Source organism: Struthio camelus, chromosome W (assembly GCF_040807025.1).
Source record: "Struthio camelus isolate bStrCam1 chromosome W, bStrCam1.hap1, whole genome shotgun sequence".
Lineage (NCBI taxonomy): Eukaryota > Metazoa > Chordata > Aves > Struthioniformes > Struthionidae > Struthio > Struthio camelus.
In genome coordinates this window covers 66646729-66673040 of record NC_090981.1, presented here as the reverse complement: position 1 = coordinate 66673040, position 26312 = coordinate 66646729, and the positions used below count along the sequence as shown (strand labels likewise).

The 26312-nt window shown below is 47.8% G+C and overlaps 1 protein-coding gene across 1 annotated transcript; it reads right to left on the bottom strand.

Moving 5' to 3' along the window:
- Nucleotides 1-15962: 15962 nt before the first annotated feature.
- LOC104138491 (endothelial lipase) lies at nucleotides 15963-25917 on the bottom strand. The gene is made up of 10 exons (XM_068925885.1): nucleotides 25737-25917; nucleotides 25068-25264; nucleotides 24080-24259; nucleotides 23350-23461; nucleotides 21957-22181; nucleotides 21269-21511; nucleotides 20576-20696; nucleotides 19726-19944; nucleotides 18696-18787; nucleotides 15963-17508 (listed from the first exon to the last, which is right to left on the bottom strand). The coding sequence occupies exons 1-10, from the start codon at nucleotides 25819-25821 to the stop codon at nucleotides 17444-17446; spliced, it is 1539 nt and encodes a 512-aa protein (XP_068781986.1). The 5' UTR covers nucleotides 25822-25917; the 3' UTR covers nucleotides 15963-17443.
- Nucleotides 25918-26312: the final 395 nt, after the last annotated feature.

The following is a 26312-nucleotide window of genomic DNA, read 5'->3' as shown; positions in this document are numbered from 1 at the left end:
GTTTCAGAAAAGAAATGAGTTCCTTGATTGAGCTGGGCAGAGAAAAGCGCTGGATTAGGGAAGGCGTCAGAGGCTTTTTTAAAGACAAGAATCCCAGACAGCGCCCAATTTCTTGTATTTTGTCTAAAATCCGTAGAGATTCCTCCTGGTATCCATCTGCAAATGCACCGGGGAGAATCTGGAAGAGAAATGCCACCATCTCCACCGCTCCGCATCAGCGCCTTAACAGATACCCAACTTCTGTAGCCCTGTGCAGAGCAAACCATTAAACGAACAGAAAGCCGGCAGTCAGCAGAGGAGCATGATCAAGCACGTGCTCAAGGCCAGCGTTTATCGCCAGAGCTTTGCAGCAAACGCTGCCCCGCGGCGCGCGTTGTGTGCCTGCAGAGCGATAAGACTCCGCGCACCCCGGTGCTTAAAACTGGAAGGAGGTTTTCCAAATATTTGCAAAAGGCTTGGGTGCCTTCCTGGGTGTTTCAGGAACGCTGCGTGTTGTATTAATATGGGCTCTTCATTATCTTAAGGCACTGCCCATCAACAGGCCTCAGATAGACTCTTGAGACCATCTGGAGGGTGTAATGTTAAGTAATGTAATGTGTGTGTGTGCACGCAGGTTTTTAGCAGGTACCGCAGGGAACTGGGAGCTGTCGATGGGTTTTGTGACCTGGCTGACTCACTTCATTTATCTGCACCTTTAGTTCCCTTTCCATCCTTCATATTGTTTCTTTATGCAATGAACTTTCTGGGAAAGTGACTCTTTTTTACTGGGTACCTGTTCAGCACCTGGCAAAACGGGATTCGATATAGGTTGAGGCCTCCCAGGTCTGCTATCTTCCCCATGTCGGTCAGGTCCCCTGGAGCAAATCCTGCTTTGTTATGTTAGCTGAGCTACAGCCTTCTCCTTATCTCCTCTTTGCACTGAGGAGTGGGAATAGCCAGGAATGAAGACAAACAGACAGAAAACTAATAGGCCCTGCTGGTGCCAAATGGGCTTGATAATCCCTTGTTGTCTGTTATACATGGCAGTCCTTTTGGCCCTCCTTTAATTCAGCTCTCTCACAACCAGCACAGGCTTGCATAGATGCAGCTGAAAGTGAAATTAGAGCCGTGGTCCATAAACCCTTCAGCCAAGATTAAAGGTGCTCCACAAATGCAGCGTGTGTTGTTGTAAGGTGTTTCCAGATGAGAGAGAATTGGATTACCCTTCGGCTCATTCAAGAAAAATACCGTATTGCAGAGCCAGACTCTGGAAACCCATTATATGAAAAACTGATTTACCAGGGACAAAGAAAAATCCATGTTATCTTGTTTTCTTTGGCAGCGAAAGGGTTTCAAATGCTGTCACTTGTGATGCAATTTCTGCACAAAGGCTTATCATGTCTGGCCTGCAGAAGGACCTGCTCTCCCAGCACCACTTCTCCTCCAGCTGGGGATACTCGCGTTGCGTCAGGGCTGCCCCCACTCTGCACCCTCTCTTCCCCGCTCTCAACTTTCCACCCCCAAGGGGGGGTCACTCAACCTTTTGGGGTGCAAATGTTGATTTTTGGCTCGTTGCTGAGAAGCTAGAGTGGAATTTTAAGCCACAGAGATGGTGCAGAAACATGCAGGGTGCCTGGCTCTGAGGAGAGCCGTCTTCTCGTTCTCTTTGGTACTGTGTAGCAATGATGATTTTAATTACTGATTTCATGTTTCTTCCTCCCCTGTTTTAAATGTGGAAAGCCAGAACAGTTTTGTTCTACTGGCGTGCAGACTCTTTCACAAACGTAGACCGATTCACTGGTCTAGAGCTAATTGCATCTGCAGATAGAGAGCGCTCAGCAAACACCAATGGGTGAATTGGCTAAGTACACTTGTTTTCTCTTGACACTTAAGCTAAATCACGCATCTAGATGCATGCTAGATCATGACTGAGATGTTGGGAATGTTTTCTCTATTAAAATGCACAGCAAGAATTTGGAGATTTTACCTGCTAGGGGTGTCAGGAGCCCAGGGCTGGAGCTGCGAAGAGGTGCCCGGTCATCAGTCACCGAGGGTTCAATGCGGAATATTTCTAGAAGCCCAGTTCTCCTGACCAGACCTGCCTGGCAAAAATGCACCAAGAGGCAAATCAGCTAGACCATGCAGCCCTAAAGTGAGGCAATGATTTACAAAATGAACCAGCAGGCCAGTTCCCAGGTGGCTTGACGTGTGATGTTAACAGCATGCTATTAAACGCCGAGTTCCCCACTGCTGAGCAGCGCCGCGTGGCACTGTGCCAGCCGTGGGATCGAGCGAGGACAGCAGGTTGTGTTGAAACTCCCAGCAGGAGCCCGTCCAAAACTTTCCCTTCCCCGCCCATTGCCCTTAATGTAATTGTCCCATTGGAAATCAGCTGGGAGAAAGATGCCTGGAGGGATCTTGGGAAGATCAGCTCTGAAGGAGACCGGATTTCAGCAATAGCTAGAACAGCCGTGATTCACTTTTGCTCTGATGTTCACAACGCAAAGAGTAAATCGGCTGACAGCCTTGGCCAACGAGCAGAGACTTTGTACTTGCTAGCCTGGTGACCTTGATAAAATCAGTGGGGTCAGTGATCCTGGAGGTGCACGTGTGTGTGTAGACCCCATGAGCTCTGCTCCCTTTTTTCCTCATACTGCCTTGGTGTGGGCTAACCTTGCACCCAACTATGGGCCTTCGAGTCCCATGTCACATCCTTGCAGCCCAGATCCCCCAAGGAGACTGAGCGACGATGCCTCCACCTTTCCCCTCGCAAGCAAACGGGGCTGGGGCAGCAGGGAGATGGGGCTGGATCTTCAGGGGTCACACCTCTGCAGCTGCTCCAAAGGTGGGCACTGAACCCAAATCAGCCATTTTTAACAGGAAACTGGTACCTTCTGTATTCTTTCTATTATATTTGGTCGCCCAAGATTTACCACATCCAACTGGAGCTCTGGAGAGTCAGGTTCAAATTGATTTTTTCCGTGATTTAACGCAAGAATTTGATCTCAGATATCCAGCTCCTTATTACAAAGGAGGTCTGAGGTAGATCTTTGTCCACACCTTTTTCTGGAGTTAGCTCCTCTTTTGGCCCGGAGAGAAAAAAGGACACTTTTGGGAAGCTCTGGTCTGAGTTCGGTTTTGTATGCTGGTAAATATTGAGGTATTTGGTTCAGAAAACTTCCATGGGAGAGTGTTCCCCCACCTCAAAACGTCCCACAGTGGGAGGGATGAACCAGGGTTAGCAGTTTGGTGACTGAGCCGCTTTATGGCTCTAATGCCAGCATCCTTGTTTGTGGGAAGCGGATTTTGGTCAAAAAGACCCTATTTCCTTGAGGAAATTACAGGTTTTGTTTGATAAAGGCAAATATATAGATGTAAGACGCTTTGACTTTGTTAAAGCCTCTTTGTACCACGGGGAAACTGGTAAAGATTTCAGTGCTATTTCTTGTATCCATAAAGAAGATTTTAAGTGGGTGAGCTGGAGGAGCCTAGCAGATTACATGCCAACAGGTCAGACATTACACAACCCAATTTCAGGTGTTTAACTTGGATCTAAACCGCAGGTGCCATCAGAGCTGAAGAGTTCATTGTGACTTGTGGGGAGGAAGGGATAAGGACCTCAGTGTCAAAACTGTGGAGGAGTTACCAGAAATAATTGTTTCCTCATTGTGACAGCAACAGCTAGACCAATATTTCAGCTCCATTGACCTGATACTCCAAAGGATGCTGGCAAATTAGGCAAGGTGCAAGAGAGAGTAAACAAAAGTTGGGCTGGGTTGAGACAACAGAAAAGGGCTGGGAAAATGCATCACTGTGCTGTGTTTAAAGAGTTTGATCTATTTACTAAATCAGAAAGATGATTAAGGTGTGATGTAACTATGTAGGTGAATATTTTCACAGGAGAAAGTGCTAATTAGTAAACGCCTTTAATCTAGGAAGAAAGAATGCAAAAAATCTGCCGGCGGCTGCTGAGGTGTATAATGCAAATTGAAAGTAATCAGCTGCTTAACCCTTAGGATAGAGAGTCGCAGGAAACGACGAGTGCTCTGTCTCTTTATGGAGGTCAATCTGTAAGAAAGTCTTTCTGAAACGGGCTTTGTCAAGGCATCGGGTGTAAGTGGATGAAAACATGTTGCTTGTGGTACAAATGAGGTCAGCTGTGCTTATCATTACACAAGGAATAGCTTGACTTTGGACAGCGAACTGCTCTTAACATTTATCTTACTTTATTCTTCAGAGCAAACAAATCACAGAAAATTATTTAACATGGAAAGAACATGCCAGATCTAACTGGAAAATGGTATCTCTGGCATCTGAAGATGTATTTCTGAATTCACTAGGTAAGCGTTTTTAAGGACATAGCAGTGGGTACATTGTGTCTTCAGCACATAATAACAGGAGCTTTTCATAAACAAGCCCCAAAAAGCTACAGTGGCCTTGAGGCGTTAGATTGAAAATACATAGATTAGTTCTGCTCAACTAACTTCTTCCACTTGGTTTCATGTAAAAGATACCTTACTTTTTACTGCAGTAGCCCATGAGCAAAATTCTCTCACTTGGGCATGTTAATACACATCCTGTGTATTTACCAGGTCTGAAAGGAGCGGTCTGAAGAGCTATTTTTGAAAAAGACATCTGAAGTGTTACTAAATGAAGCCTTTCTATCATTGACCCCACTGGGCATTATATCTATTTACTATTAACAATTTTTCTTCTCTTGAAATCAGCAGTGCTACCTTCTTGGGTTTGCAGACTTTGCATAGAGCATGAATTACTGATTTTGTAGAGGAAGCAGCCTGGGAGCAAGCTGGAGCAAAAAGTATCAGCAAAGAGCAGAGCTGCTCAGGCCTCCATTCCTCTCCAGTCACATGAATATATTTACCGCAAACTCTGTCACCTGCATTCACCATCCCGGGCAGAGGGACCGGGAGATTGTAATTTGGCCGCCAGATACAGCAGAAATCACTCTACGCGTTGTCCGTCAGGACGGGTAGACCGTGTGTGTCTTATGCCTGTTCCCAGCCAAAAGACACTAAAAAAAAGATTCATCAGCCTGAAAACCTGCCCAGAGCACAAACAAACTCGGTACAGAGAGGCTTTATGACTTGTACATATAGTCTTCAAAAGTCAATTTTCAATTTTTCTTTCATTCTCTTTTCTACTTCTCCTCTACTTTCATTCAGCCATGTGCTCCCTTCCTTTCCTCGGCCACTTTTAGACTTTACTTCCATTTTCAGCTAGTCATGCACAGCTTACAGTTATGCATTTTCCCTGTCACATCTGTTCAAATAGCTATGCACAGTGTCCAGGCTTTGGCTTCGTCTCCTCCATCTTCTGCCCTGGATGTCTGGTGCCATTTGGTACTCAGAGAGGCTTCTTCCCTCTCCTTTTGAAGGTTATATCTCCAAATTTTTTCTGACATTTGATAGCTCTCCTAGAAGAAAAGATCTGTGATGGGCCTAGCACATTGAGAGTGTCTGCTTTGAGAGGTCAAGCGATAACACCATAATTGCCCTGAGCAGCCACCTATGAACCACAAACCCATCAGCAAAATACACCAGAATTTCCTTTCCCTCTTCTAAGGTGCTGTGGGCTGAGCAGCCTGAGCACAGGCTCCATAACCAGACCCAAATTGTGTTGCTATTTCTTTTTAATCTACCAGGCTGGTTCCCCACTGCTACAAGGACCTCCCCAGTATGCAGGTCGGGAGTATGCATATTCTCCACATGTGGGGTAAATCCTAAATGGACTCAGTGACAGAGTATTTTAGAATTGAAGAGCAGAAGGGGAGAAAACGTCGATTAATATTTTTTAACTGAAAACAAGAAAAGTCAATGCCAAAAGTCATTACACTAGATTAAGAAGTGTTTTGGGTGAGGACAACCTCAACATAACTACAAAAGCAACAAAGCAGTAGGTCAGGATGTACATCCAGGTCAGATGCCCTGGATTGCTCTGACCAGGAATCTCGGATGTACCCAACGCGTATGCACTGACACAGCCCATGGGCTTCACGTTTAATGCGTGAGGGATGTATCAGACTGGCTGTGCAGGCACTGCCTAATACTGTGCTCCTAGCAGCAACTCTGCTTTCTCTGGGTCTGTGAGCTTTGCTGCACACATGCAGATTAACGGCGCGGCACGTGTGCGTCCGTGGCCTTCACAAGTGCACTTGCGCTTAGGACATGGGGACTTCCCTACGGCCCCAGGGGTTGTCACTGCAGCTCATGCACAGGCAGGCGTATTTCTGCCTGGAAAGTCCCAATAACTCCTAGCATGAGAACCACCAGGTATGGTTTGTTTGCACGGGAGCAGGTCCACCCATCAAACTTGCCAGAGACAGCTCACCTAGTTCCTTCTTTTTTTACTCTTGGAAACTGAAGCTCTTTTTTAAAAAACAGAGCTCACTGAATTTTGCAGCAAAGGCAACCGCAGCTTACTGCAGTTTGAGGTCTGCTCTAGTGTCCTTTCACTTTGCCAGAAGGTAGGAGAAAGAGATCTAGGGAGGGCTGACACAAAGTCCAGTGAGTGTACACTTGAGAAGAGTTTTTTTTTTTTTAATCTAAACATCTAGAATTCTTGGGTGCTCAGCTAAGAATTCCTGTGCATTTCAAAACTCCTGTTAAAACGCTGTATTTCTTGTATCTTAATGAGTGAAAGCATCCACGGCAATGCCCACAAAATGTGACGTTCTGGTGGGAATGTTCACAAACACGTTGGAGAACTGGTCTGGGGCTGCAGGTTTAGTTGTGGTACGATCATTTCTGCCTTAGGGAAGGGCTTCTGGCTGTGAGTATTACCATCTTAGACGAGGTATCTAGCTGTTTTGAAGAATAACTTACCCAATAACAGCAGACTGAGGAATCTAAAGGGGAGTTCAGCCAATGCCCTCCACCGAGGGGCAGACTCCTGAGGCGCCACATCCTCCACATGACTGGAAGCGTCCTTTGAAGATAGGACTTTTGGAGACCCCCTACTGTTGCCACCTGCTTCTTTTGGCACCTGCACACCTTAAAAATACAGCCCATAGAAATGTCTCCTGAGGTATTTTAGGACCCTGGCCTGGCCCATAGAAGGTCGATGTGAGTAGAACAAGATTTGTTGTCCCAGGCAGAGAAAAATGCCTTTTCTGTGGTCTTTCTGCAAGTTCTTCTGTTACTCTTCCAGGCTTTCTCTTGTGTATTTGTCCTCCATGGGGTTTCTGTGCAGCTAGAAACCAGGTGATCAGGATAAAGGATGAAATCCATTTTCTCAACTCTTCCTCACTTATTTTAGTCTCAGCTACTCTCAGATGATGGTCCAGGGATGCCAATTGTCTATAGAAAATTACTACTAGTCACAGTCTGTCACCTCTTTCTTTTGCTTCTAGATTATTTTGTATTATATAAGCACTAAAATGTATTACTTTCCTTCCTAGAGTTCCCCAGGTGACAAAACTTCTGTTGCCAGAGTTGATAAGCAAGACAAAATGCTCTTGCTTTTGAAACCGCTTGCTTTTTGACATCAAGAACTTTTGCAGTCGCATAGGATTTGCAAAAGTCATTACAAGCGTTGGTGATCACTGGTTTTATCTAGCGTTTTATCTCCTTCCCTTTTATCAGCCCCTTTGGTAAGTATGGGCTTGTAGTTGGACAGCAAATGACCCCTTCAATGACCCCTCAGCACTTCTGCTCAGGAGATGCTTGGGGACTACTTATCCCAGCTGTTGCCCAAGAGTGCTGGTCATGTATCAGGGGAGCCAGTTGGTTTTACTCCAATAACTGGTGGGAGGTTGCCCTGAAGCTTTACAGAATTAATAAGGGATCATAGCTGTACAAATCAGTAATGCTCCTTTTCTGGTGTATTCCCCTGAGGGTATAAATAACATGCTGGAGACCAGATTGTATCCCAGAGGTGGGGAATTCAGAGCTATGGTTCACTGACCCAGTGTCAGGGACTATTTTCTTCTGCAGACTAAGATGAGGAAGGAGCTCTGATACCGGAGTTAAAAAAGCTTGTAGTTGCCGAATAAGCATGTCCTTTTTTCACACTTGGCCAGTGCTTATGGTACCCAGGGGTCTTTGATGTCACCCAGTGGGGCAGAGAGGGACCCTGTGTCTTTCTGTTTATCGTAACTTGTGCTTACACACAGCAGTGATCACTGGTGTCACACTTGGCACATGGGCGCTCTCCCTTGGTAGCCTTCACATGCGCCACGACATCAGCTTGTGTTTGCTGTGGTTCTGCAATATAATTGTTGTAAGCCATCGGACTTGCAGCTCGAAGACAGAAACCACAAGCTCGATCTGGGGCCAGCATAAATAGCGATTTTAAAATAGATTTTTTTTTTTGTTCGTTTCTTTCACCCTTGAAAATCACCTTCAGCCAGTCTGGGTTGCTGGTAACATCCTTTCCCACCTCGTGAGCATCTACATGCCACACGCGTCCAGCCCTGAAGCAGTTTCACCAGTAATTGTCGGCATTAGGTGCAGCTAGAAGAGGACATTACTGGACCGCTACGGAGGGGTTTCGTGTGCTCAAGCCCTGGATACCTAGGTAAGCTTCAAACATACCATAGGAACAGGGATGAGCAACTTCAGAGTCTAGTTTCAGCAGTTTGCCGAGGGGATTATAATAAACTTGGTATGTCTGGGTTAGATTGTGACCTCAAGGTTGTCCTTAAGTATCACTGTTGACAACCAACCTTGGAACTACTTTGCTGTTCCCTATTATAACCCGAGACCCTTTTGTGGTCAGCCAGCCCAGTCAAAATATTATCTGTGATTGCTTCAACGTAATGTCCCGAGATTCTGGATAGGCAACAGGAGTCCAGTACCCAGGAGGGAGACACTTTGTGTCTGTTTTGCAATAGGTCAGCTGAAAGTGCAATGCGTGCCGAGGTCTTTTTCCCGAGAGCTGGCTTCCTGAAGAAGCTGCGTCAGTACGTGCCCAAGCACTGGCTTGGTTTTTCCTTTTGTTTCTTGAGCTCATTTGCTGTAAAGCTTGAGGATGGTAAGCTATAGGCAGAGCAGTCAGGGTAGTCCGGTACAAATAGCATCCTGGCTTGCTGGAGAAACAAAATGCTGTTGAAGCTGTTTAAGGAGGTAAATCAGTAGGATTAGAAAAACAGATTTCACTTTATTTTTTAATAAAAAGCTTTTTAATGGAAGTTTAAAGCTGATTCAGCAAAACCAGGAGAAAACAACCCAGCAGGAATTTTAAAAAACAGTGTCTGTTTGTCAGCTGGAGAGTAGAACAATGCACATCTTTGTTCAAAGCACAGAGCATCCAGGAATAAAATAATAAATAAAAGGGCTGTTGAATGGCCCAGACGTATCGTGCCTGCCGAAGGATACTGAATTAATAGGAAGAATAAATCATCCTCAGTTTACCAACAAACAAGCTTGCTCATGTGCCCATCTCTCAGGGCAGTAAATCAGTCCCAGCTTGCCCCCAACAAGGAACAGCTGTTTCAGTTCCCCAGGCCAGGGCTCAAGCAGGCTTGAAGCTGGTGGGATCCAGCAGGAGCTACAGGTTGTTTTATCCTTGTTGATGAACTAGCTCGATGGAGTGAACAGGGAGCAACGTGCTGCTGCTTTGCAATAACTATGGACCCCCCCGGGCAAGACAGGGAGTTTGGCTGGGGAAGGAGCCAGTCCATCACCTTCCTTCTCAAACTGGCCTCGAGTGTTGTTTGGGTAATAGCAGGGCTCAATTGCCACCTGATGATCGTCTAAAAGCATGCCGGAGGTGACCTCTCATCACATGTGTCCTTCCAAAGGTGCTGCAATAACAGCCAGCGCTATAACACCAGCTAATCTGAGGGGATTTCTTGGGAAAGGCTATTCTTCCAGTGAATAGTAGCTGTGTTTTTCTGGATGCTCAAGCCATGATCCTTAAAGATATGGAGGAGGAGGAAGGCATTGAAATGCCTCTGACGTTCTGGGTGTCCTAGCACGGGCTCAGCACATCCAGCCTAGGCTCCCTTTGGCTGCTCATGGTGGTACTTCCATTCGTATGTCGCATTGGCTTTGCAAGGTGACTAATACCACCCGCAGCCGCACAGCCCCGTGCTGTTTCAGGCTCACCCAGGGAGCAGGAGCAGAGGCCAGTCTGACACCAAGCAGGCTGCCTCTGATCACTCTTTATTGACAGATCTTGCAAAAACACTTTCCTGATCTCAGCTGCTTTCCTGTGTTGGCTCCTGAAGCACAGGGACGCAAAGAGACCGGGAAACACCTCCCCCAGCTGGAGTGAGTTATCACCCAAGTCATTCCGCATGTTTGTGGCACGTGAGCAGGGCAAGTGTGGTTTCTGCTGTGCAGTGGGAATGCTGCCTCCTCAGGTGTCTTAGCCTTAGGCCACCATGCCCTCAGCTCAGCTGGCCACAGTTGTCTTTGCCCTCATTCGAACCTTCCCAGTGGTTTATTCTGCAGTAGCATATGATGGTTTGCTTAGGGCTTTGGTAATGGAGCTATAACACTTCCACCTGTAGGTCTTAACTTCACACCAGCACTAAAATGAGGAGGAAAGAAAAGGGAAGATGTTTTATTCCTTATCCTGTGCTCCTTTCAGGGAGGTCACCTGAGTGCTTGCAAGCATTCCTCCTCCCTCTGTGCTCCTGTCTGCTTCTCCAGATCCAGCAGCAGGTAAAGAGCTGTTGCAAAGACTGGAGTTGCTTCTGTACTGGGCTGTTTCTCACCTAAGGAGGAGACAAGGGCTCTAAATCTTCCTGGAGGTAAGTTGGCATGGGTGAGCACATAGGAAGAAGATGGTAACTAGCTCAGATTGTTAGCTGAGCTTTTGAGTGAGCTGAAATATGTGTTTTCCTTGGCTGAGCTCTGTGTCTTAAGGTTGGTCCTCACCAGTGGAAGGTGGTATGGAACAATGGTGGTAGGAATAGTGGTAGGAGGAACTTCTTGAGTAACATACCAGCAGTTTGGCTGGGAGTAATGAGGTTGAGTCACATGGATGGAACAGAATTTAATGGTGGAGAGGAGCTAACAGCACGGGTAACAGGGGAGATAGCAAAGGTGGAAGGAAGAGACCAAAGCATGAAAGGAGAAAGAGCTGGCCTTGGGGGAGCATGGACGTTGTCTTCTTGTCCTGCTCCTTTTGCAGTGAAGTGTCCCAGATCTTCATTTGGGTTGTGGGACAGGCTGGGCCATAGTGTGGGGTGGAGGTGGAGTGCTGCCCTCAGGGGTGAGCCACAGCAAGGGCACCAACAAGCACTGGCTCTGCTGCTGCCGCTACAGCTTGGACTTCAGAGCACTGAGGGTTTTAATTCTCTAGCCCAGGAATTATCTCCAGTCTGGCTCAGTTTGGGCCCAGTTATTCAGGCCTGGGTCAAATAGTTCAATAACTGAGCTGAGGACCAGGATGCTACCTACAAGGCTCTACTGCTCTGCCAGAAAATCTGTATCTTCCCCAAAGGGGCTGGGAGGACCCAAATACCCCCAAACTGCAGCCAGGCAGCAGGAGAAACATCTGCAGAAATGCAGCTAGAGGTAGCCTCTTGCAAGATGTGGGGAGTTCTAGTTGCACAGAATTAACAGAAGAGTGAAGTCGTCTACACCATTTCTAGAAACCAATGATATGTAGTACAGTTCAGCTCTGGCTCCAATGTTCTGTACGTGATGTGATCTGAATTAATGCAGTCGTCCTCAATTTTCTTTCTTTCTTTTTTTTTTTTTTGAAATACACAAGTTTGGTTTAAGTGGAAAAACATTCTGGGTACTAACAATTGTTATCTTAAGGAGATAATATCTATCTGTTCTTGTTTTTCTTCCCCTCATTTTCTTCCTTGTTCATTTGACAGCAGTTCATTTATACAAGAAGTTTCACTGCTTCTCCCATGCAGCTGGCAGGTTTTCACCAGGTATTTCTCATGGTCTTCCAAGGGGGAAGAAGTTTAAGGAATACTAAAACCCTGCTCCAGAACAGCAAAGGCTAACTGAGGATCTTTGGATCAAACTGAAAAACCGGAGCTTCTTTTGGCTCAATTTTGACAAGATACACTAAATATAAAGTTCATCCTGTCCTGTTAAGTAGCTGTTGGCCGGAGCGCTAAATCAGTCTAGGTCAGCACTTTGATGTTGTTGCTGGAGCTAGCTTGGAGGCAATATGTGGCTTGGACTTAAGACAGGAATTTAGGCCAGTAACTGAGGATGATGGGAAGAAGAAACAGGAGGAAAAAATGTATATAAAGTTTTAATTTTCTAAGCTTACGCCTTTTGCAACCAGTCGTGCAAAGTGCAGCATGTGCCCTCACCTAGGCATTTCCGCTCACGTTCTGTCCCCCTCCTGGCCCAGCACCTCTCTGTGTGTTAAAACCCATTGAACCTCTGCTGAAGTCGGAGAAGAAACTCCTACTGATTTCAAAGGGACTCCAGCCAGGCCCTCACGCTCCCAGCCCTGGGAAGGCCTGTGCCTGTGCTGAACTGTGCTCATCGTTTCAGCAGCGTCCCTGTGGATAAACCTGGACTTGTACAGGATGCATGGCAAAGGGTGAGGAGCAACTGTCGTCTTGGCGAGTGGGAAACTTGGCAGACGTTACTCACAGAAAAGCTTGCATGACCCTGCTTTGGACTTACCGAAATCATAAAAGAGAATGTAGTGCTTTTACATATCGTACACTTCTTTCCTGAATAATAGCCCTTTTGCCATAATAACCATTGGCAATGCTGAGTGGCCTTCCCTCCCTTTCCGCACCTTAGTTACGTCCCTAGTTTTTAGTTTCTTTTACTTTCTGGCAGGTTATTGGGGTTGGGAGGGTTGTAGGCCACATTAGACTGGGCTGAATGAGCAGAAGAAAGCTTCAATAAGCGAAAGAAGCTCTTTACCTATTTGTCTGTGCATGAAAGCTGCTCGGAAGGGAAGACCGTGTATTGGCGCTCTTCTAGGGTGCGGGCTGAGCAGTCATCTGGGGTCAAGACACGTGGGTTTTGTCTCTGTCACCGACCTGATGAGCACTCTTAATGCCAAACTGTTAATTCTGGTGTGGCATCAGTTGATTTTGCTGGATTTGTGTTTTGATTTTTAATTATTCTCATATTAACACATTGAGGATTGTGGCCCTTCCCGATCACTGAGTCGTGCTACGCTCAGTCCCAAGTGTCCTCCCAGCCTGTGCAATCACAAGGTTGTTCTGGACCCATTGTAAAGCCATCTGCAGACCTGCTCTGTCTTTCGCTTATGCCCAGAGATAATCACTCACAGCGGTGTGGGTTAGTGACACTTGGTGGTGGCGCCTTTCACAATGCGGATATGTGTTCCTCGACTACAGTCAACGCTAATAAACTATTTATAGAGACCAACAAACTCTCTGCATAAACTTACTCCTCCATAAAGCAGGTCACTCCACGCTTCTGAAACAGAGAGAAATTTCAAGCATTGAGATCTGCCGTTGCAAGTCCCCTCCATTGCAATGCATGCAATTCCAGCTTTTCCATGGGTTTTTCTTACTGGGTTATTCAAATAACTGACAGATCTCACTGTTTCATAGAGTGTTGCAAAGCAAGGGTCTTCTCATTAACATCTGCAGCTTTTATGGCGTAGGAGGAAGATTGTTTCGGTATAGCTGTCTAGTTCTAGTTAAGGTGAAAGCGGGCTTTCTGTCAACAATTTGGTCTGTTCTCAGCCAAAAACAGGATATGGAAAGCCATATGGAAATAAAGCAAATCTAGTTGATTTTCTTCCTTAAGATGTGGTCCAAGTCTTGTGTCATTTCTAACTCTGTTTGAACTGGTTTGCCTGATTGCAATAATTAGTACAGCTGTCCAGGGGAGGTGGAGCAGTGTGGCCTGGAATGCCGTACTTCACTGGTTCCTTTTCCTCCTTTTCTGCTCTTGTTACGGATCATGTCAGAAGAAAAGGATTCTGAGTGTTTGCACTCTGTCGTCTTTATGTGGTTTGCCATTAAAGTCCTGAAGTTTTAAAAAACATCTGCAAAATAACCTAGATCAGAAAAAAATAGAGATCAAGCAGTGTGTGTGTGTGTATATATATATACAGATATAGATGCATATAACTGAGCAATAAAGTGGTCTTGTTTTAAATTTGGGTCAGTTCTGGGCCAAGCTGCTTTACCCATCCTTCTGTGCAGCATAAAGTCTCCTGATGCTTTCTCATGGATTTTAAGAAGTTGCCGGAGTCTTTGTGTTTGCCGCTGGGCTAGCTCGCGTTGCCTGGAAGTCACTGAGCTGGATAATTTATGTTGGAATGTCAGCATTTGAACAGGCGTAAAATTACAACTCATTACTGTTATTCTCTGAGGGCAGATGCTCAGGTTTCTTGGACAGTCGCAACAATCTTTTGCTGAGGTTGCCTTTGGGGACCAGCTTTACCTGGTATGGACTAGGGCTGCTGTGTTATTCTGGCTTTGGAAGCTGCTCAAAAATGTGCGATTCTTGTTCCTGAAAGAATTGGCTGATCTTTTCTTCCCACCACAGCTGTTGTGCTGAATTTATTCTACAAGACTTTTTTTGTTTGGTTGGTTAGTTTTTTGGGGTTTTTTTGTTTTTGTAGCTTGGAAGCCGTCTTGGAGACAGACGGCACCTCTTGTGCAGGGACTTGGGCTAACTGAGACGCATTTGGGGCTTATGGCACCTGCCGAAGGGGCTTGTTACACCAGGGAAGGGTGGAGAGCCAAACTCAGACTCGACCCACCACTCGGACCCAGATTAGCTCCCGAGAAAGCATCCTGGTAACATGTGCTGCTCTTCAGAGGGCTGTGCACTGATTGCAGCCACGTCCCTGCGAGCGGGGAGGGCTTGGCCGAAGGGATGCCGGGAGACGGCGCAGCCCGGGGAGGGGGCACGGAGCGGCTGTCAGGCATTCCCTGCGTGGGGCACGTTGTTCCTCCGGAGACGGTTTGACCTTTGGAGCAACCCGATGCGTGTGTGTGAATGGCATCGCTGCTGAAAAGCTATTCCTGATAAACCTTGTTGGGGGTGGGACGGTGCTTTTGACTGACAATAGAAATGATTCTCCCACTGCTGGGTTTGTGTACGTGTGTGGGACTTGCTGCCTCGCACGGGAGGACCCAGGTGGCCCTTCGCTGTGCAGGGAGGCAGCCACACAGAGCAGCTGCCCTTGCACTGCAGCTGCATCCAGGGTTGTGCTCTGAGCCTGCAAAACGCTAGTCCCAGCTGTCTAGACACATTATTTGTCTGATTTAGCCAGGAATTTATCCCTAGCAGAAGTGCTGCAGGTGCAGTGTGGCCATCCCTGCTACAGGAAGGGAATCTCACAGCAAAATAAACTGCAGTGCAGGGGAAACAGGTTCTGGTGCTGGTATCAGTGAGGCTCTTGGCTCAGTAAGTGGTCTATTTACCCATGGGCCTGGCTTGAACACACCAGACAAAGCTTGATCTCTGGAGTACAGAATAATTTTGGGGGGGGAGGTACTTAATAAAAATATCAATACCAGCCAAGTCTACAAAGTTGCAGTTTTCTTTGCAATCACCCCTTAATTGGCTTTTCATGGGAAAAGGTTAACTAAGTAATTTGATGTAAATCTTTCCCAGCTTGGGGGTATTTACTTTGTTTGCAAAGTCCTGCTGCTGGAGTGGTGCCACCAGCTTGTCACGGATAGGCACATCACCCTGAGATGTTTCCTTAAAGGTGGTAGTGTGGCTGCTGCAGTGGGTAGCAAAGCTGGGAAAAACTAAGCTGCTGATGTAGCAGTCACCAATGGGCTAAACACTTCAGGGAAAAAAAGCGATATTCTAAGGAGAAAAAAATAAATAAAGAAAAACCCCAAAACACGTCAGGAAGTCAGGCCAGGGAGAAGCTGAGGCAGTCTGTCTTAGCTTGTTTCAGCTTAGCAACACCATCCTTCGGAAGTCCAGCGTGCTCACAGCTGAGGTGACAGCCCCATACAGCAAGGGCCATAAAAACCTTCCTTTCTGCTGGCCTGTGACCTGCAGGGGAGGGATGATGTGGCCATATACTGGTGTTCCAGCAAAGCTCAGGATATGTCTTAATTAATTAAGTCTCCTTATTGCTTCTTACAAAGCCCTTTATTTTTGTCTCAAGGCTTATAAAAACTGTTACTCAAAACCAAAGTGTTTAAAACTTTACATATGTACAGCATGAGAAATAAATAATGCTTTAAGTCATAGAAAAACCACAATATACAAATAGGGCTTTGGAACCACTGTAAGTATGGCACCATGACAAGTCACAGATACTTACCAAAGGCTTCAGTTATTGAAGCCTTTGCATAAAACCATGGGGGGAAAAAACTCCAAATGTGCTTGCTTTGCTTGGATTGAAGTTCTACAAAAAACTCAGTCAACCATAGGCCTCAAATGATTTAAGTCTCCAGAGCTTAGCTCAGCATGTGGCAGCACTATGGCTTGAGACTGCCTTTCTGTACGCCCAAGTTCAAGAGCAGTCCCAGTTGTAACACCACATGTCCTTCCAAAAATAAGGAGCTAGTTCACCTCTGACAAGGGCTGGTCTGCTGTAGCAACTAGGACAGCTGTAGAGCACCTGTCCAACTCGAACAAAGCCAAGATCATTGGGAGCCAGGGAATCCAGCTAGGACATTGCAGCAATGAGGGTAGACTGTTGTCTGTTTGGCTCAGTTAAGTACTTTGCCTCAAATAAGGTCTTAATTATGCTCTGGTACTACAGCAGCATTTGAACAGAGGCGAACACTTTCTCAGTAGTTAAGAGGACCAAAGCAAAGTTCCCCCAAAACAGGACAGTTCATTACCTTCCTCTCTAGTCAGTGGATGGGCAGCTGCCATTTGCCTTTTAGTAAAAGCTCAGCATATAGCAATGCACATGCTTGGTTCAGACACTGACTCGGGGAACAAGGAGCAGCTGCCAGCACCATCAGTTGGTATCTGGATCTTGTTTTGCCCTAGATACAGGGAGGATGGAGTTCCTCTACAAGGTGACCTATAGAGATTTCTGTATCAGCCAGATACAGTAATTGATTTTTAGGGTAAGCAAAGGACAGCTGGAAGATAAGTAGCATTGTGCTTATTCCCCACTCCCTCCCCTGAAAATCCCTCCCCACGCAAACTTTACACATTTGGTGGTCTTATCTTCCCACAGCCCTTAGTGCTGTTGGACTCAGTAACCCCTACACTAGCCACTAACTTATTTCTTGGCAGTTCTGTCACCAACAGTTTGATGGTCAGCTAACATGGTTATCTTCTCAGCTCCGCTAGCAGGCAGACCAGTAGATCATTGCTGAGGCCTCGATCTGTGAAGGTTTCATCTGTAGTTCTGGTTAATGGGAGCAGGAAGGAAATGTAGAGTGTAACAGATCAAGAGAAGGTTAAATGCACAAGCCAGGCTCCTACAAAAGGAGAATGCAGTTTTAGTTATTGTAGGTCTAGGACCACAGTCCATCTGTTGCTCCTCAGTTTCTTGCATCTGTTCCAAGATGTTTTGTCCTGAAGGTCTAGTTGCTTTAAGTGCTACCAAGCCAGATTTTTGCCGGAGTATCTTCCCACTTGTGTGGTCTTCATGCATCTAGGCTGTTCAGTTGTGAGTCTTCAGGGAAGTCTTCAGAGTAAATTTGATACAGACCTAAGAAAAGCAGAGAGGAGAAAATACCCAGTTAAATACAGAGGTTAAGAGCAACGCTTTGCCCAACAGCAACTCGGTGGGAATGTGAAGCTGACATTATGCAAACAAATAGGCAGATAGCTGCAAATAGAGGTCTTGATAGAGTCTGCCTATTCAGATCCAGTCAAGGGTAGACAAATGTTTACAGACAGTCTCCAAGCAGGGAACTATAATCTTTCAGGGACTTGGCAGGAATGGAGAATCCAACAGCAGTCACTCATGGGCTCAGAGAGGAAGGATCATTTCCTGGAAACCTGGCTGCTTTGGAGCTCAGCTCTACTCTGCCTCCTGCAAAAGCTGTGCTCCGCCAGCAAGCAGGAAGGGCACATCTGCCAGCAATTCCTGTTTTATGGGTGTTACTGAGAAGCATATCAAAACAGCCTTTTATTGTACCTGCAGGAATATTTCCTTGATCTTTCAGTACTTGTGGCAGAGCAGCATAGGGGTCTCATTCATTAAATTGTTTGCTACTGTATGTGTAACAGCCTGCTGGTTTTTCCCAAACCTGGAACCATACCAGCTCGCATTTGAGTCAAATTCTGCTTTCCAAGAAGGTTGTGCAAAACACTACTTCCATGAGGCTTTTCTAACCTGAGGAGTGCTTTGTCTCTTGATTAGGAGCATCAAAGCCTTAAGTTTACAAACTGAGATAAGAGAGGCTAAGAGGCTGGGCCTAGTCTGAAAGAGACTGTCATCCAGCCAAATTAACAGGGTTTTATCTGAAGCATTGCTAGAGGTAAGTTGAAGCCAACAAGCTGTCCCTGCTGGGGCCAGGCTCAAGGTCTAAGAGCTGATCCCAGGTGTCTGGAGGTGTGCCCCAGAGGCAAACAGGACTAATATGCCTTGGTGAGGGGCATCCAATTAGCTCTCCACTGTTGCAAGGATCTTGAGTTCTGGTAGCACCAAAAGGTGCAAGAAGTCAAACTGAGACCAGAAATGAGTATAGCATCTAATCAACTCTCTAGTTATCTGCCTAGTTTATTTCTGTGTATTCACTAGCTATCACTAAGTCTAATAGCCAGGAACCAGGCTCAAATTTATCCACTTTTTTAATAAAAGTTGGTTCTAGTGGTCTTCCTTTAGGAAGACTGCACTCATGTCAGCCACATGCATCAGATAGGGAGAAAACCAGCTGGGCAAAATCCTACCTTTTTGCCAGTTGTCTGCACATTTCACAAACCAGAGCTCTTTACCAGGAGATATGCTGGTCAGCTGGGAATCTTCCACACAGAAAGCAAACCTAGGAGGAAGAATCAGAAAAGTTACCTGTGGTCTGCGTGAGTGATATATATATATATATATATAGTTGTAATCCATATGACACGTTCATTCTAGGATGAGTTGTCTGGTTTGACACCCTTTCTGTAGGAAGCATCTTGATACACCATTACTCTGTTGAATAGCTGATGCAATAACTCCTTTCCTAGTTTCATATTTTACATGGGCATCTTTGCTTCTGCTACCCTCATGCTTCATAGATTTCAGAAAATAGGGTGCAGACTACCTAGCAGATGATAGCTGCTTATTTAAAGCTGAGAAACATGGGAAACGTCAAAGCGACTGCTGTTATTTGACAGATCTGGGTTACCTTCACAACACCAGCACAAGATTCAGGACCTGTTACAGGCTTGGCATCTCTGCTTGTTGGTTGCCAGTGAGCAGCCTCATGTAGCTTGCCAGTTAGGGATGTCAGAAGGAGCAACTTAGCGCTCAAGTAGTTGGTGCTACCATGTTACTGGTTGCACGTTTGTTGGAGCTGGTTCGCTCTGCCAAGCCAGCAAATCATGCGGGTAACAAAAGTAGCCTCCCTCATGTGCGCTTTGGTATTTGTTCTTGGCACTGACAGTGTTTTAACCCTGCAGGTATGATCTAAACCATTTTAAAAGAGACTAATTCAATCTCCAAGGACAAGAGACAGTGCTATGCTTTTTTTAAAAAGGCAATAGAACATGTCAAATCTAGCCTAGCTCTGCTTAAAACCTAGTCTGTAATCTCACATTGGCAAGTAACCCACTTTCCTACCCCATGAGGAAGCGTCATCTGGTAACACTAAAATGAAAGGGCATTCAGGCTAGCAGGTAAGGTCAAAAACCCCACCACTGTTCTTACTGGATTCTGTATATTGCCCCCTCTTGAAGCTTCGAGTCAGTTCACAAGCATTTTGACACAACTACCTACCTCTGCTGCGTTTCCCCAGATTTCACCCGTATACGTCTGATGTGCAGTTCCTGGGGCGACTTTGAAGGCTGATACCAGTAACTCTTAAACTCTTTCCATAGATGGTACCATGACTGCGAAGTTCCCTCCCAGGTGAGCTTTATTTTTAAGAGGTCACCCATGTCCTTTTCAGTATAGACCAGGAAGGTGTTGGTGGCATTAAGGCCAATTCGCTCAAGCCTGAAAGATAAGCAGAGACTCAACATTTCTTCCTTATGGAAGAGTGCCAGATGCTCTGTCATTCAATGCAAGGCATTCAAGACAGCCCTTTGCAGCTTATCAAGTGCGTTATGTTCAACTGCCACCAGTTAATTACTGATATCATTAAAGTGAGCTTGGATAGCTGGTTTAATAGGAGGCATTAGACAGGTGAATGTCATACCCTGTCCCAGAGGAAACAAAGTAAAGGAGGTCAACACCACCTCGAGGTAGAGGTGCTTTCAGACTATATCCAAAGTGGGAGGGAGGGAGGGACAGGACAAAACTTCATCGCTGAGCCATGAAGACCAATGTGCAGAGGACTGGGCACAAACTGCTTTCTCGGCAACAAGTTATAATGAAGTTGCTCCACGAAAAGTTTTTGAAAGGTGAAGTGAGGCTGCTAGAATCAGTTGCAATGCGGTTGCATTAGAATCATTATCATTAGAATCTATGCAGTTGCAATGCATCAGTTGCAATGCAAAGTGAGGCTGCTAGAATCAGTTGCAATCAGTTTAATTCCAGTTACTGGAAGAAAAGGAGTTACATCACCTCGTCTTTGTCTAGTCTCAGTTACCTTCTTGAAGTGAGCGCAATAAGTCAGTTTACTTACATTTCTAAAGAGAAGGGTTCAGAGTCTCCATTGGTGCCATGAAGGGTGATGGAGAAGGTGGGGTCAGCCTCTCCCAAGCTCTTGTAGCTGAAGACGTGCATTTTCATCTGATAATGGTAGACTGCAGGGAGACAAGGATAGCATAGATGGAGCCAAGTTCGTGAAGAGCCAGTGCTGTTAAGCGTGGCTCTTCGTGAAATAGTGCTGGCAGGCAAAGGTTAGACCCTTTTTAAAGGGGTCCATCACCATATAGATACGTATATCAAGACATCACAGATCAGGGTTTTTTTCCTGCTTTGCCTCCAATTATAAAGTTGACATTTTCCCAACAATAGATGGAGCTGCAGGATCCCTTCTGTCCATGCTGGGGAGGGCTCTCCAAACCTCATACCACACTAAGGTAGAGGTGGGTTTGCAAGCAGGGAGCATGTAAGCCATAGACCTGCTTAGAAGGCAGCAAGCGTGTCCTTACAGCCAGAGTCCTGGTTATTTCACATGGAGGAAGGAGCACGGTGATGCTCCAGAGCAGTAGCGTAGCCAGGTAACAGCAGCAGGCTCTACTGCCTGTCGCTCCCCTTCTTGGGGGTGATGCTACTCTTCCACCTCTACGTTTGCCTCAGTATTGAATATAACGGTCACCTCACTCATCCACTCTTAGAGAGATCAGACTATGCTCTTTAAGAGAAAGCATACCTTTGAATGGCATGTCAGCTCTTGTTTTTAAGTACATCTTGCTGTTTCTTTTGTTCCTAGTTTTCCTGGCATTGTAGCCTATGCCATTGCAGCGGTTCTTCCGGCAGCTCAGGCAGATTCCCTTCTTGAAGCGACTGGAATCAGTACATTGAAACGCGAAGCTTTGTTTATCTTGGTTCACAAGGGAGTCCACAAAGAGGTGCACAGACCGCTCGTGCTCACATTTAACAACGTCACCAATAGCTAGAGGAGCAGAGTTGCAAGGGATACATTTTGTTTAAGCATTCGTCACCTTGGCAGCCATAAGACATAGCGAGCTGAGCTTTTTTTAGCCCAACAGAAGTTGAGTTTGGCTAAATTTGACATTTTTCAAAGAGTAGCCATTCAAAAGGTTAGCGCAAGACACTTGAAGAGGACCGATCTTAGTCTCTATCACAGTCAGCTTTAAAGAGGATTCCAGAGCCAGCACAACAGGACCAGAGGTTTTGATCAGGTGTTAGGGTGAAAACATGCTACTTCAGAATTAAAAGCAGGTCTAGTTTCTAGTAACTATCTCCAGTAGAACAGGCAGTTTAGAAGGAAAAAGTTTTCTCTGCTCTTGTAAATGGGATCGTTCCCCAGCGTCAACCTCGGTCTATGCGTGAGGAGTCTACACTGACCAGAGGCAAAAGTAGTAACAAGAACTTACTCCCATAGGCAATTGCTCCTAAGACATCACTTAGTCCACAGCCAGGCTGGAAGTCTCCCCCATTGGGGTAGATGTCAACATGGCCTACAGGCATCTGGATCCCAATGCTAATGCCTAGCGTTTCCCTGGTGTAGGTGTGCAGGACATCAACAAAGCTAGCATCATCGGGGGAGAGGCGCTTGCTAGGGTCCACTCCTTCAAACATAGGGCCAGCCGGATCCAAGCCTAGGATTAGAGACAGCACAGAAGACACCAGGTAAGAACTCAGATCATTTCATACGCAGTAGCCAAGAGCCTGCCGCTAGGAGCCCTCATGCCCGCATGCTACACAGACATTCTCTGCCTCATTGTGGGTACTGTCTCCAGATCTCTTCACTGTGGGCTCACTGAGGAAGCAGATGAAGATGTCTCCTAACGCTTAGGTGCGATACACCCCAGTATTAGCACTGGTCTGCTCTATGTACAGAGACAGCTTCATGTTGCCTGCTGGAAATGACAAGTTTTTGCTCAAAGCGTTGAGACACTTCAAGAGGTGGCAGTTGACTGAACACTAAGAGGTCTAGCACTCCAGAGACTGCTGGCAGCCAGGGCCACTTTGGATATGTTTAGTCTATTTTCAGACTGGATGTACAGAGGGACTAATAAAAGTTTAGGCAGCAGCAGGTAGTTCCTGCATCTGAGATCATGATGGGTTTTGGCCTTTAAGTTAACCTCAGCCTCACTGAGGACCTGAAATTGTGCACTTTAGCCATTTCTCGATGTAATGGTTAGGTGATCTGAACAGTCACCTTTTTGACTTGACCAATATGCAGGTTTATTGCCAGACTAATGAATTCTCACTGCCAGTATCGCATTTAGGCTCTTAACGCAACCCCTTCTACCAATCTTAACTTCTCACATTTGAGGTCTCTTTCCCTCCAGAATCGAAAGCACTCTGTACAAAGTACCCTCTAATAAAATAGTTACATAAAAGAATGAGGGGATTTTGGCCAAACGTCCCATAGGGCAAACTGCACCCAATAGCTCTCGCCCCCGTCAATTTGAGTTACGAATACGGAAACAGCGTCTACTCAAGAGGCTATGGATAGGAAGGGCCTGAGCTGGACTTCTTTGAACCCACAACTAACCTCCAAATCTACTCAAGAGCAGGTTGTCCCCAGAAAGAGATTTTTTTCATAGGCATCTCTATGTTCGTTGTCCTACATTAAGGAGCTTTCCTCTGATGTGGCTGGAGAGTGCTGTGCTCCCCACTACCACCACAGGTAGGATGCTTGCTGTTTCTGAACAGGCAAGCCTGTGGCAACACATCAATGCCATGAATAAGCCTCTTCAGGAAACGTTCCAGGGAGATAATGCTACTAAAAGGTGAAAGATCACTGAAAGAGCCACTTACCTGTAATTCTGCCTATTGTCCCCTGGACATGGTTACCAGCAAAGCCAGCAACATGGGCCCCAAGGCTGTATCCAATCAAGTGAACATTTTGAAGCTGGAAGAGAGGGTTCTCCTGCAAGGCAGGAAGAAAATAATTTGTTCATGTTTTTCAGAACATCTGCACAGCTCCTATCTGCAGGACTCACCTATCTAACATCCAGTTCTAGGACTAGACTGGAGGGAGCAGGGGAGACAAACATGTTTTCATTCCTTCTGTTTCCTCAAGACATATGCACAATGCATATTTGCACAGCACTTTTTTGCCCCAACCATACCACCCAGCTTTCAATCCCAATTAGGATGTTCTTCATTTAAACAGCATCAGGAATGCTCTTCCCCCCAAGAGCCAGCAACAGCAGCTGACCTTCATACTGGCCAGGGATGGTTCCTGGGCACCCCAGCTCCAGGTTCAGTGTTGGAGCACATCCCTTCCCCTTTCCATCCGTCTTGCTGAATGGACACAGACTTTGAGCGCCCGGCTCCCAGGTTTGCATGGCTCAGGCTCCTGAGGGCTGTGTACGCCTGAGCCAATCTGAGGAGATGCAGGAGGAAGGACTCCTTCCCCTCCTTAGCTAGGGGGCCACCGTTGCACTAAGCCTTGGGGATTAGGGTTACACCAATGCCTTTCTGGCCCCTTGTGCAACCATCCTTCGTTGACCATTACAACACAGGCTGTTCTCGCAAGTTTTACCTGTAACCAGTTCAGCAGCCTGGCTATGCTTTTCCCAACGACCTCCGTGTTGTTCACAGCATCCGTATAGAGCTGGTGGGCGAGCGCCAGCCAGTCCACCACCACCACGTTCGCATCCTTCTCTCTCTCCTGAAGGGCTGAGACCAGGCTGCCCAGCCAGGTTTCGAACATGCCACTCATCTGCGGAGAGATCCAAGCATGAGGTTCCCCCAGTTACAGGACAGAGATTGCACATCCACAGGCTTGCCCTCAGGTCTTTGTTGGCAGCTTACATGTTTACTCCAGATATGCGCCTCTCTGCAAAGCCCAGTACTTCTCAGCGCTTCACTCATGGAATAAGAGAAACAAGTTTTGACAGCCCAGTAGTTAGCTTCCTTGCCTTTTAAGGGAGGAGGGAGAGGCACCTGCCACCTTATCTCCCAGTCCCCAAGAGTTTCAGGAATTCTGAGGGATTGCAAAATTTTCCAGGCTTGGCACTTTGGCTTGCATAAGCACAGGCAGAGCTGATAAATCCACTAATGCCACACGCTCGGTTACATAAAACAGAAGAAAGCTCGATAAACTGTTTGCCCCCTATTTGCTTAGGGGAGCCCATGCTGCAAAATTAAGGACCGTGGGCACAGAGCTACAATCGCAGAAAGTCTATATATTTGTTAAATCAAGCGTCAACTTCATAGTGGTTACTAAGTTGCATTTTTTAGGGAAAACCATCAAGTTCCCTTTACCGCATTCACGTTAAAGAGACGCAAAGCGATCCTGAAAGGCCGCACATGAACTAGGTGGTTTCACAGAGCTTTAAGCACAAAGCGACCCGGCGTCGCTGCAGAGGCGCCGAGCGCAGCTACGACGAGGCCGCGGCGCTTGCAACGCGGCCCGCTGCCCTGCGCGCCCCGTACGCTGTCGCCCACGGGGCATTTCCGAGGACGGCGGGTGCGCGCCCTTCCATCGGCCGGCGCAAAGAGCGCTGCGCGGGAGCCTCCGCACTCACCGTCCAGCCGTGAATAATGAAGAAGGTTTTAGCCGTGGCGTTGAAGTTGCACTCCTCTAAACAGCGGTCGTGGCCTACGGCGAGGGCGCAGCCTTCGTCCTCGGAGTCGGGCGAGGAGCGGAGGTTGAACTTCACCTGCCGCTTGGGAGCCGGCGCCTGCTCTTTGCCTTCCTCCAGCAGCGCGGCCAGAGCATCATCTGGAAGGAGGGGGCCAGGCGGAGGGCGGGCGGGTTACTGCCTTTCCCAGCGCTTGGCTTCGTGCACGGTTTCAGAGGCCGCCTCACCCACGGAGCCCCCCGCCACAGGCGCCCTCCCAGGCGCAGCAGCACCCAGAAAGCGGCGGCCCGCGCTGTCCCGGCCGCTCTCCGCGGGTGACACCGCATCCCCGCTGCGGGGCTGCGCGTCCCACCCGGCGCCCACGGCCGCAGCCCGGTCCGGCCGGCTGCCTCTGCCGGCTCCGCGGGTGCTGGCGGAGCCGGGAGCCTCGCGGAGCGCCGGTACCTCCCGCGCCCGCGTAAGACGCGCGCTTTGCCGCCACAGCGCCCCCCCCCCCCGCGGCTTCCGCTCCTCGCCGGCAGCCGAAACTTGCCCCGCGCGACCGGCCGCCTCGAGCCGCGCGGCTTTTGCGCGCCGGCAGCGGGCTGCGCGCCCGCGCACCCCTTCACCCACCTCCTCCCAGCAGCGTTGCCTCCGCGGCCCCGGCTGCCATGCAACAGGTCACGCCGGCGCAGAGCAGGAGGACGAGCCTCCTCATGGCGCAGGGCGGCGCGGCCGGGCTCGGCAGGCTCCGCGGCGGCGGCACTAGCCCTCCGCGGGCGCGGGCGGCGGCGCGCTTTAAGGGGCCGCGCGGGGCGGCGCTCGTGGCCCGATGGGGCCGGACCTGGCGGCGCCGGTCCCGAGCGGCTCTCCCATTGGTCACGCCCTCCGTGACGTCAGTCTCCGAAAGTCTCAATGGAAGGGCCACGCGCTGCTGGGGGAGGGGGGGCGGCGCCCCACGGCCCCGCGTGGGAACTTCCCCCCCCCATCGGGGGGTGGAGGAGCAGCGCGCGCGCGCGAGGGGGGGGTGGCAGGGGCGCACAGCGCGTGTAGCTCGCGTGGATGCCCCGTCCGGGTGGTCACGCGTGGGCTCCCCCCTGCTGCTGTCTCCCGCTGCCCCCCGGAGGAGGCGATGTCACGGCTCGTGGACGCAGCGAGGACTGGGGTGCAGCGGAGCACCTGGCCGTGCCGCCCTCGCGCATCATCCCG